This window comes from Prosopis cineraria, unplaced genomic scaffold (assembly GCF_029017545.1).
Source record: "Prosopis cineraria cultivar Desert tree isolate PC_DT_omini unplaced genomic scaffold, ASM2901754v1 PC7, whole genome shotgun sequence".
NCBI lineage: Eukaryota > Viridiplantae > Streptophyta > Magnoliopsida > Fabales > Fabaceae > Prosopis > Prosopis cineraria.
In genome coordinates, this window is record NW_026555338.1 from 37,802,972 (window position 1) to 37,815,565 (window position 12,594).

General features: G+C 31.6%; 1 protein-coding gene across 2 annotated transcripts; it reads right to left on the bottom strand.

Moving 5' to 3' along the window:
* Nucleotides 1–301: 301 nt before the first annotated feature.
* LOC129315038 (F-box/kelch-repeat protein At5g60570-like) lies at nucleotides 302–2,562 on the bottom strand. 2 transcript variants are annotated; one of them, XM_054958547.1, is made up of 2 exons: nucleotides 2,423–2,562; nucleotides 302–2,187 (listed from the first exon to the last, which is right to left on the bottom strand). In XM_054958547.1, exon 2 carries the CDS (start codon nucleotides 1,864–1,866, stop codon nucleotides 637–639), a length of 1,230 nt encoding a protein of 409 aa, XP_054814522.1. In that variant the 5' UTR covers nucleotides 1,867–2,187; nucleotides 2,423–2,562; the 3' UTR covers nucleotides 302–636. The 2 variants fall into 2 exon arrangements, with proteins under 2 accessions (XP_054814522.1, XP_054814523.1); XM_054958548.1 differs by having other exon boundaries at nucleotides 302–2,180; nucleotides 2,423–2,545.
* Nucleotides 2,563–12,594: the final 10,032 nt, after the last annotated feature.

The following is a 12,594-nucleotide window of genomic DNA, read 5'->3' on the forward strand; positions in this document are numbered from 1 at the left end:
TCCGAGGGGGCCTCATTCCCATAAGCATTGTAGAATACCCGCAAGTTAGTCACCTCAAATAAGTTTATTTACCCATTTTCACCAATGTTTGCAAAATTTTGAGCCAGATATGAATGATAATTTCGTACTCAAAATATACTAATAGAGTTACAATTGCAGCAATTAAAGCACCAATTAACTGCAGCATCAAATCCAAGGCACGCACCTCCTCCGATTTGGATTGTGAACCGTAGGGTCCTGCCAAGAAAATAATTTTCGAGACATGACTACTGGGCATAAATTTTGAGAGATTACAGGAACGAAGCAAGAAACAATGAGCATCACATCATTAAACAACAAAACTCTATGAATTATTGGTTTACATAGATGGGTATGACCGAAGAGAAAAGGAAAAATATGACAGGAGATGTAGATGTAAACCTACAGAGTGATCTCAGAAGAAATTTAATAGAAGGATGGATTATGAAAGTGAGAAACACATCCAAAGCCATGTTAAAAATACAAAACCAAATTCTCCACTAAATAAATCCAACCCCCAGCAACAATTCAGCTTGATAAATGAAACGAATGCACATGGAAGCACCCTCCAAGGTTAAGTCAGATACCAACAGCTCCTGTTGAGTCAATCTAAGTATATCAACATCCCATAACAGCACAATTGTACACAAACACTCCAACATGCTCCTTCACGGCAAGAACCTGCCAATCTAAGGTTCCGTTTTTGGCACCTGACTTAGGACACCATGAGTTGAGAACAACAGCTTCACCTTCTGGACCTCTTTGACCACCCACAACCAGAATCTGCTCATCACAAGCCTTGAAAGCTAGGCCCCAGCCATTTGACGAATCTGCCCGGACTGGAAGCCTTCCCAAGTCATTCCAGGTATTCTTGTCCTTGTCATATTTCTTCACCATGTTGGTTACATGCTCAACTGCATATAACTGGTCATCTACAACTGCCACAAGTGGTGGCGCCTGAGCAGCTCTGTTAACATAGGGGTACATTCCCTCTATTTTCCGCCAACTTCTTGTCTCCAGATCATACTCCTCTCCACAAGTTAATGAAACAGCAGGACTTGACATGCCACCAACCACATAGAATTTCCCATCCATAAAAAAGCCAGAGCAAAGTCTTCGTGGTGTATGCATATTAGGTAACAGCTCCCATACACCTGAAGCAGAGTCATACAACTCAGCTGATTTCAGAACATTTCCATTTTTATCACTCCCGCCTGCTACAATAGCAATTGAACCAAGACTACCAGAACCAAACAAACAACGAGGTTGGTTCATCCCCTGACACTTTACCCAACTCTGGAAAATCAGATTATACTTCCAAATAGAAAAATCCAGCAACTCCCTACCAAAAACCAACAGTTCACAGTCCACAGCCAATGACTCCTTGTCTGCATGGTTAAAACATTCATCACAAGGCATCTTAGGTAATGCCATCCATTTCTTTTTGGCGTTGTTAAAAGCCTCCCAACCCCTAGGATCACAAACCAAGTAAACCCAATGCTCCTTCTCCTCAATTCCCAATTGTTTCCTCAAACCATATAAATACCCACTCTTAATCAGCTTATTGTACCTTTTATTTATACACGATAGTGAAGCATAATCTGATCTACTAACCCATGCTAAACAATTTAGAGCAACATCATCAATAAGACCAGGGAGAAGTGAAACACTTGGTTTAAGTCTAGAACCACCCACATATGCGCTGTCCCTTGAATTCATTTTCAAGAAGTTATCCTCTCTCTTTTCATCTTCCTGCACCGAACAATTCAAACCTATTTCTTTCGTCATCTCTAGAAATTTATTTAATGTATCCCAACATAACCATATCACGTTCAACTGCAGAAGCATACACCAATATTATGTCACAATTCCTTCATATGCTGCCTGAGTTCAAAAAATAAATTCCAGTATCTGTACGCAACCAAACTCTATGTATTCTGTCCATCAGTTTGAAAACTTCGGTTAGAAATCTGTAATTACTCCATAGCTTATACTTAAAAGCAACCCTTCACAAAACTTCTCCTGATTCGTAGATCAAAAGAAATCAGAGCCGCTTCAAATGAATCGGCAACAAGCATTTGAAACTCTGGCGATACCAGCAAGCTAGCGAGACCACCCAGAAATTTGCCTTATCAAATTTTCAGCCATTAAGAAAGAAATATCTGCAAACTTCGCGAGAAAACGAAGCAAAAATCAATTACTGAACAAAAAAGGAAGCTTTACTTAAAAAGGCGAAATACACATAGGACATATTTGACTGCGAAGTTTGGCTGTGATCCGATTCAGTTCAATAAATAAAAAACGAATTGGGATCCTAACTTAAAAATATGAAATGAAAATAAAATTGAATAAAAATTTGAGTCTCGAGAAACGGAGATTAGTACATAAATGGATACGACCGTACCGGCAAGTTCAATGAAGGGTAGGTGTCAACTATTGGGCCACCGCATAATTCCATGCCGTCAAAACATGTTGCTGGGAAACGGCGACTAGAATAAAGGAGGAGGGCCGGGGCAAGGCAACTCGGACGTTAGAAGTGGGAAGGACTTGGAAGAAGACTTGTTTATAATATAAAACTGACGGAATGTGCTTATTTTGCAGATGTAGCCCTTTATTTGTGTTTGTTTCTTGTTTTTGGCCCTTATTTTGTTTTATTTTCCTTTTGTCCGACTCGGTCCCCGTGTGATTGTCATGTGATGTGAGCGTATATACTTTGCCTTCGGGTGTTTCGGTGGAGGGGAGGGAAAATGGTGGAGCGGGGGAGAGGATTTTAATTTTTTGTAAAAAAAATTTTGTTTTTGGGGTGAGGGGAGAGAGAAAGAGTTTTCAATAATTATTTATGACGGGGGAGATAATAATTATTTTACTATTATATTTATATATATTTGTTTAAAAAAATTTAATTATTTTTTGTAAAAAATAACTTTACACCTCAATTTAAATTGTATGATTTCTTAAAAATTCACTCTCCTCTTATCATATTATCAATATGTGAATAAAAAAATAAACAAATAATTATAATGATAATAATTTTTTATAAAAAATAAATAATTTCCTTAAATATATAATAAAATATGATGAATTGTAATTTTTTTAAAAAAATTCAATAAAGCCAGTTGAGGTCGAGATTCAAGAGTGAAGCATAATCTGATATGAATGAAAGTTTTTTTTTTTTAGCTATGGGTATACTTAGAACATTACAAAATAACTAAGGGCAAAATAGTTAAAAAAATTAGCTCCGCTCCAAAAAATCTCAATTTAAAGAGGAGCAATATAAAAGGAGGGGTTGTTTTGACTCTCCTTCCCTCCAAAATTTCTTAACCAAATGAGGAAAGGATTTACTTAAAAACCCTCCAACCAAACACACCATTCAAGTAAAGGTTAGCAAATCCAAATTGTAACCAAAGATCAAATCAAATTAAATTGAATTTGATCTATTTGATTTGATATATTCAGTTATATGGTTCAATTCAAATTTCTTTTAATAAAAATTTTGATTGATTGATTTGATTCAGTCTAAAAATTATTGAATCAAATAAATCAAACCGATTGAATTATATATATTTTTCTTTTCATATTTTTGAAAAGGTGGATAAATTCTCATCTAGATGAGTAAGAAACATCTTTTTACCACTTATGGTAATAGTATTTTTTTGTTTAATGTGATATTCTGTATTTTATTTCTATATTTTAGTTTTTAATGTAATAGTACGATGTTTTATTAATTTTTTCATAAATTATGGTATAAGATTATCATGTTTTTGTTAGGCCTTCAACATTAAGGAAAAAAATGGATAGAAAAATATATGCACAATCAGACTATACAGACTAAATCAAAACTCATAAATCAAATAGATTGTGTTGTATCTAATATTTCAATTCATATGTATAATAATAATATGATAGAATAAAATAATTCATACATACCTGAAGAATCCATGAGTGCTAGAGAGATCTCGATTACCTCGAGTATAAACAAGTACACAACCCACAAGTCCCCCTAGAGCTTTCAGAGAGTTCAGAGATAATGAAAGTAGAAGAAATGAGTCGTGTGTTTGCGGTTACCGACTAATCGTCTTATATAGATCAGATCGGTAACCGCCTTATTAAATAATTAAATAATTATATTATCTATTATCTCTGACTCAGTCAGTTAAGAGATAGGAAATAACTGACGGCTACTGAGTTGTGGGTTGGGCCTCTGCCCATTGAACTCATTTGTGTGGTCCACCTATCACGGTTCACACAAGATCATAAGGATCAATTTATTGAGCTTATTAATTAATGCTAATTCATAAATAATATTCAGATTGATCAAATTAAAATATTATAATTTAATTTAATTTTAATTTAGTTTGATCAAATATTTTGATTCGATCCAAACTTTTCGTGCAATTTAGTCGATAAATTTTGAAGAATTTAAAACGAACTGATCGAACCGAACTTGTGCTCGCCCCTGCCTTCTAGCACACATAGTATATAAACTTACTTTACATTTTTAGCCCACGAAAAAAAAAAGCCCTGCAAAAACCATATCTTCTGTTTTTTAAAGTAGCTAATTCAGCCAAGTTGCTTTGCAATTTACTTTTAAAATTATTCGGCGTTCATGTCAATATATACTATCAAGAAAAATCTTTCTACGATCAATTAAAATATCTGGGGTGAAGCATTGGAATTCTTTTAGAACATCAACATCAACATAATATTTATAATTTATAAGAACTTGCACCATCATTGAATCATGAATTATGCACGAGAATCTGCCTGATTAGAACTAGATGACGCCTAAACTCCGTTTTTTAAGAGACAAGTGTCATCTAATTCTTTTTTATTTTTATTTTTTTCAAGTGTCATCTAATCCTCCTTGCATTGAATATGCTCTGTACAAATTTTAATTTACTTTCAAATGATATTTTTATAGAACTAAACACATTTTTTTATATATCATACAATGTTGGAGGAGTGATTATACTAACCATGTATGTCCTATAAATAATAAGACCTACGCTAAAATTTAGATTTTAAAATTATATTGATATGAACATGTGATTTTAATCTTAGCACGCATGAAAATATGTAAAAGAAGAGTTCAATTAATATCAAACCTTGATATGCGGGATAATTTTATTTTCAATATAAATTTAAATATAATTAAATAATTTTTAAATTTAAAATGAATGAATATTACACGCGATGCAAACTAATACAATTCAATCTAATATTTAATTTGTAAGAGGTGAATATGCAATACACGATAACAAATATTTGTCATAGATTTTGAATTTAAATTTTGATCTTTTTTTCCTACAGGGAATGACATGCTTTCAAAAAGAGGAAACTAGGAGAAAGAGAAAACTTGGAAGACATGTAATCTCTGTCCAAATTAGCCGAAACGTGTGAGTGTATGGAGAAAATTAAAACTGATTAGTGGACAGGAAAAATTGGCGAGGAATAAATTTTTTTTTTAAAAAAGAAATGGAGAAAAAATTATAAGGCCATCTATTGAGACAAATAAGAACATTATATCCAATCAAAATTAAGACCATCGTTATCAACTTTATATTGAGAATGTTCCTGAGATTGGAATTGAGCGCCACCACAGTGGCAATAATCCAAAGAGATTTTCCCAAAACTTGAATGTCTCTTGGTTTTAGGTGGACGTTACTTGTATTATAAGTTACGTATTTAATTTGTTAAACTCTACCATTGCAATCTTTACTGTCCTTACTGATCTTAGTAGATTGTTTACATTTATGATCTTTCTTGGAAACTTCTCAAACCACAAAAAACAAGCCACATATGAAGCTTATTTTATCTGCATCAAAACGTTGATTGACTATACAAATGCTTCTATTGAAACTAATGCTTGAATACTGATTAAGACTCCCTCCTTTGTGAAAAGTTAGATTCTTTTTGTACAATGTATGTGGTACAGAGGCTTGTTTCCCTTATTTTTTGACTTTTAATGCCCAAGTGGATAATTTCACTTTGGACCCATAGTTATACCTGAAATCTCTATCAAAGACACTCATTAATCCTCTCTGACCACACATCATATAAATCTTACTTAATCATTATTAATAAAATTGATTATTAAGAAATTAACTTTTAGGATATTACACTCTTCATTCACTGTGAGTATCTTTATCTTTCATATTCTCATCATAAGTGAGCATCAAGGCTTTCCCCTCTACCACTGGAGAGTCTTTTCGTTTTTTATTCTTGTGTTCATTTTGAGATTGCCCTTCCCTTGGCTGGTTCGGAGGGATCTTCCAATGGCTTGAGTTCTCCATGAAAACTAAACTATCTAAGATTGCGAGTCCCAAGATAGAGAAATAAAAAACCCTCAGAGTTAGTTCATTCAATTTAGAAGAAGCAAACTTTTTCAAATTTTAATTTTAAAATTTAGTTAAAACCTCATCGAGAAATTTAAAGAAAAAAAATCATGTGCAATGAACTAACGAATCCATGCAAGAGATATACATTTTTTTTGTTAAAGGGCAAAAATGTCCTAAAATTTTTTCTTCAAGAACATCTAGCATCTTAATTTTTTTTTTTTGAGTTTTTTTACTTTGAAAATTTCAAGAATAAAGCATTGTTGCCCTACCATTAAATATTGGGAACATTAACTATTAAATAAAAGTTTGACCAGGGTATTTTATTATTTTGCCTTCCTTCGTTTCTACATCTTTCGATCTTCATTTTCATTTATTAGAGGAAGAAAAGTTAAAAAATTTACTAGAGAATAAAATTGAAAAATGAACATGGAAGGAAAGAGGGCAAAATATAAAAATATTTTTGATCAAACTTTAGTTTAACAGTTAACATTTTCAATATTAAATAGTGTGACAAAATGCTCTTTTTTAAACAATTTGGGGTAAAAATACTTCAAAAAAATTCAAATGCCAAGCACCCTAGAGAAAAAATTGCATGGCACTTTTGCCCCTTAACATTTTTTTTTATTACAAGGACATGAAAAAACATGTACAAAATGATATTAGGTTATAAAAAATTCATATACCCATTGGATGGAATATAAAAAATCCTAACATGTAAATTATCATTTAAAGTTTGATTTAAAGTCAATCAACATATTTATCCGCTTCTCTAAAAATGTGATTGTCCAATTTTTCATGATAAATTCCTTAATTTTCTTGATAATTTTAGGATTTCTTATAAGGAGAATTGGTAAAAAGGACCTAGTTAAAATAGAAATTATGCCCATAGACCAATTTCATTTGAAGGACCATTCTAAATAAAATATTCATAAAACAATCTAACTAACTAATTGAAATGCCCCTCCTGTATGAGACGATTTCAAGCAAGATGATTTCTGGTGAGATGATTTTCGATGTAAGAAGTGAGTTGTGACTTAAACCTTTCATCTCTTCGTGTGCAACTATGTGTGACCACCATTCTATGACTCTTCTCTCAAAAGACTTCAACTCCTCTCTTCACGTGCTCTTAGACTGTATTGTGTGACTGTGCATTCACGTCTATGGAGGGTGATTTGCAGTGAGAGAGAAGCAACTTCAAGCAATGTAAGAGGCAATTTTCAATAAAGATTTTCTCTCTTCTTCTGTAAGATTTACTTATCTCATTATCTCCTGTTCGTCCAGAAGCTAGGCATATATTTCCAATCTTGAGCTTTTTAGCCAATCTAAGTTTGAAAGGGATATCAAGGAGCTTCTGTTGATTCATAAATATGAAATAGAGCTTGCATGTATTTTTCTTAGAATTTCTTATTGTTACAGGTTCACATGTTTCATTTTGCTTAAACGTAAGCATTTCTTCTTTTTTCATGGGCATTGACTTTCACTTAGTACTTTCCTTTCTCATGTGTTGGCTAATGGTTACCTCTTGAATGTATTAATTATGTTGAGAAACAACAGAAGTTACTATATGAACCTAAAGTTATAAATCTACGAGTGTGATTCAAAGGTTCAAATTTATCCTATCCATACCTATATTTTTTGACTAAGGGCTCCATTAAAAGCCCAAATGTAGTGTTGAACTGAACTTTTTGAATTTATTTTGTATTGCACTTTTAAATCGTCAAATAGTAAGTAAAAAATAATGGAAAATTGATTTGTAAATCCTGATGTTAAACACTAAATGCAGTTAGTATTCATAAGTTTGATGAAGAAATTTATGCCCTTCATAATTTTAAAATGTAATTTTAATGTATTTCTCTTCTAACTTATGTTTTTGTGTTGGTTTGCCTAATCACATTTCAGACTAAATTTTAGGTACATCTTGTTTGGTCCTTAGGACAAGTGGGTTACATTCTTTAAATGATAAAAAATCCATCAAAAGATGCCTCTTTGCTATGCCAAATCCTTGGTACATACTTAACTATGTGTTTATAACTCTTTGTACTTCATTAGTAATGTCCAATACTTGTGATCCAAATTGAAGTATAGTAGTAAAGGTGAATAGAATATCATGCAGTGTGAGTTTTTTATTTCATTTTCCTTTTTATTGGGTTCTTGTGTACCTTCTTGATGATTATATTTTTAATTTTTTTTCTAACACATTTATTTATCCCCTTTCATTTTGAGATTATTATCTTATTGTTCTGTGTCATAATCATTTTTGTTGGTATTCAATCATTATATGCTCATGTTTGTAATTGATGTAAAAATCTTTTGAATAAGGTTCAGTTGCTGAATAAAATTATGGTAATACAAAATTTTTGGTTGAGTACATTGTGAGAACCAATCATAAGACAACATATAAATAGTCATGGTATATTCTAAAAATCTACTAACCAGTGAATTAAAGACAGTACTTATTATATAATAGCTGTTATACAGTTTGTCATTTTGGTGCTAAAAATGAAAGTGATATAAGTGTAATTTAATGTTTATAAGAGTCTGGCCATTATGTAATCTGTTAAAGAATGAGTTTGGTTATTCAATAATTATTTATATAGATAAAGCAAGTAAGGCAAGGATGATTGCTAGAATTTTAGCAACTATAAAGATTTTCTTTTATTAATTTCTCAATTTTCAGATAATCTCTTAAAAGATTCAATGAAAATTACTACAGCATTGTATATGATAGATTTGACAGATGTAGCATTGTATGTGATGGCAGACAGCTAGACACAATGTATGATAATTATTGTGTTAATGAAGTTTTCATGTAATTGTTTATAATTATCATGAAATCTAGAGTCATTTTCATGAGCATGCACTATGTATTGACTTAGATAGTAAGTTTGGCTTTTGGTTAATCATTTTATCTTGGATAAACATCATATACCTAAATGTAGCAGGGTATGAATGACTCACTTGTGATGGCTACTAATTTTCATTTCAGGCATAATATTTTGGATGCATTGAAGCATAAGGTTTTGTCTGAAAATGAGAAAAATAAGTTCAAGTTAAGAAGCTTTTGCAAATTCAACTTATTCATATCATAAATTGTGATTGTACTTTGAAGTGTACTTATGACCATCCCCCTTATTTATTTTTTTGTATAGGTTAAGATATATTTTAACATGGGCATAATATTATTCTTAACCCCTCATGGTATATTTTCTAGTATGGGGTGCCCTATAGTCTTTATTTATCATTTTGATTATACTTGACAAAAAAATAAACCAAACCTAATGGAATTAATGTTCTTTCATTGAAATTATTGTTGTTCATTCTCGCTTTTCACATTTACTTGTTTTCTCGAGACTCAATGTTACATTATTGAATCTACATCTTTTACAGGCTGACATGGCTTGCTATATGATGTATAATATTCAAAAAAGAGAGAACTTATTATGAGTGTTCTCTTATTTATTTTTTGTATAAGGCATGATATAGTTTAACATGGGCATAATGTTGTTCTTACTCCCCTTGATATGTTTTTTTGATTTAGGGTACTAGAATCAGAGGGTGCAAGGATTTTGGCTTAAGGTGCAAGGGTTCTAATTTGGGTACAAAGCTTCTGGATTAAGGTGCATGTGTTATGGTTTAAGGTGCAAAGGGTATGGCTTCGGTGCAAGAGATTTGATTTAGGGTTTAAAATATTTGGCTTAGTCATTTTTATGTAATTCATAATTGTTTTCATATAATTCAAGGGCACTAACAGTGATATGCTCTTTGAGTATTTGATTTACATGCAATCTGCTAGATATTATATGTAAATCATTCCTTAGTTATACTCACGAGTTTTTTCACATGTTGATTTACATATAATTCATAATCATTTTCATGTAATTCTAGGGGATTGATAGGGGTGTGCTCTCTGTGTGTTTAATTTACATATAATTCTTTAGAGATTATATGTAAATTATTCCTCAGGCATGCTTGCAAATATTTTTCCATATCGATTTACATGTAATCAATGTCAGTTTACATGTAAATATGAGATACTAACAGGGGCATCTTCTCTGTGTAATTGATTTATATGTAATCCGCTGGAGATTACATGTAAATTATTCCTCAGGCATGCTCGCGAATTTTTTCCCACATTGATTTACATGTAATGAATGGTAATATACATGTACATCCAAGGCACTAATAGGGGCATCCTCTCTATATGATTGATTTACATATAATTTACTAGAAATTGTATATAAATTATTCCTCAAGCATGCTTACAAATTTTTTTACATATTAATTTACTATTAATCCATAGTCATTTTCATGTAATTCTGGGGGATTGACATGGGTGTGCTTTTTTTGTATTTAATTTACATGTAATCCACAATATATTACATGTAATTATCCAAGCCAGAAGCCTTGTATCCTAAGCCAGATCACTTGCACCCAAGTCATAACTTTTGTACATCAAGTTAGAAGCCTTACACCTTAATAGAGCCAGTAATTCGGATCGAGTTCGACGGGCTAGGCCGAACCCGCCCAAAAAAAGTTAGAGCCAAGCCCGATCGGGTTTAGGCTTGGCCCAAAGACCCAAATAAATCTTTTGTTTTAAGAAAATATATAAAAAATGATAAATATTAATTAATTATTTAAGTTTTAGGTCATTTTATATTAAAATGCCATATATTTGAGTCTTATACATCATTTAAGTATGTTTTATATTTTTATAAATAAAATAATTAATTAAAAATGATTTTAAAAATAAAATTTGAGTATTTAGATTGCTTGAAGCCCGAAGGAATTCAGGTCGAACTTAGCTATTCGGGTTTTTTGGGGAGTAGAGCCTATTCAGGTCAAGCCCGAATAGGCCCACCCCGCCCGAATTACAGCTCTACACTTTAAGTCAAAATCCTTGTACTCTCTAGTTATTGAGTTTACATGTAATTAAGAGGTGTTGATTTTTTTCATCGACCTACTGGTTAGAGCTCCGACAGGCATACTATCACTTGTTGGAACTCCGATGGTCAGAGCTTCGACGGACGGATTTTGTGTCTTCTTGAAAAGAAAAATAATTAACACAGAGATGCATTTCAGTCATTTGTTCAAATTATTTAATGAATAAAATATTAGTTTTTGTCCTTCAATTGTATTTGATTTTTGGGACCAATTTCCCTTCCAATAAGGTTATTTTCACCAATTTTCCTTTTTTTATGTGTATTTGATGACTAGGTAAGTTGTTTCATTATATTTTGCATTAACAATAACAGGTATTTGATTAGATTCCTTCTGTGCATAAAAATTCATAATTTTTAATCTCAACCAAAAAAAGCAGATTAAAAAATCAAATAAATATAAGATAATTGAATCGTGGTTTTAAAAAGAACTTTAAATTAAAAGAGATGCATGGTCACTTATGACTTTGCATTATAACTAACTTGAAACTCCACATTTTGAATCTAAAATATTCTGAATCTACAATAAAAAAAAGAAAGAAAAGTGATAGTGAAACATGATACTAGAATAATAATAATTTCAAGTTAACTATGGTGCTCTTTGTAAAAAAAAAAAAATCTAATTTCTATTATGCACCCAGAAAAGCAAAACTAATTTTCACAATGTCTTGGAGCAATGGCTTTGTGGCATTCAATATGATGCTCCTTATATATACAAGTTAACTAGAAAATTTCCTTTGTGGATGGAGTTAGGAAAAATTCACTCATTTTTTCCTTTTTTTTTTGTGTCTCTAGGCATTATGTGAGTGCGTGTTCATGAGAAATTCTAGTTTAATAGTGCATGACTCTCATATTATATTAAGTGTACGATGCATAACACATTATAATTGTTTAATTTTGTTTTCCATTTGCAAACTACACCGGTGCATAAAAATATGATTGTAATAGGAAGCAACCTGCGCGAATTGGTATCTCCATTCTTTAATTATATCCTCCTCGCTGTGCACATGGAGACACGACACGGCGAATGGGAGTCAATTTTCTATGTCTCTCTTGCACTTTCCTCTACGTTCCCACTTAGGACGTAGAATTAATCGCAATTGAGCTAAATTATTTTCTATCCATTTAATTCTTAATTTGATTTTACTGGATAACATTTTATACGTGAAAAATATAATATTTATTGTTGTTAATTTTTTTTGTTTTTGTAATAATAAACGTGTACAAAAATAACAAATTATAATTTATATACTAATGTCTTTTACCCAAAAAAAAAAGAATATACTAATGTCTCCTCTGTT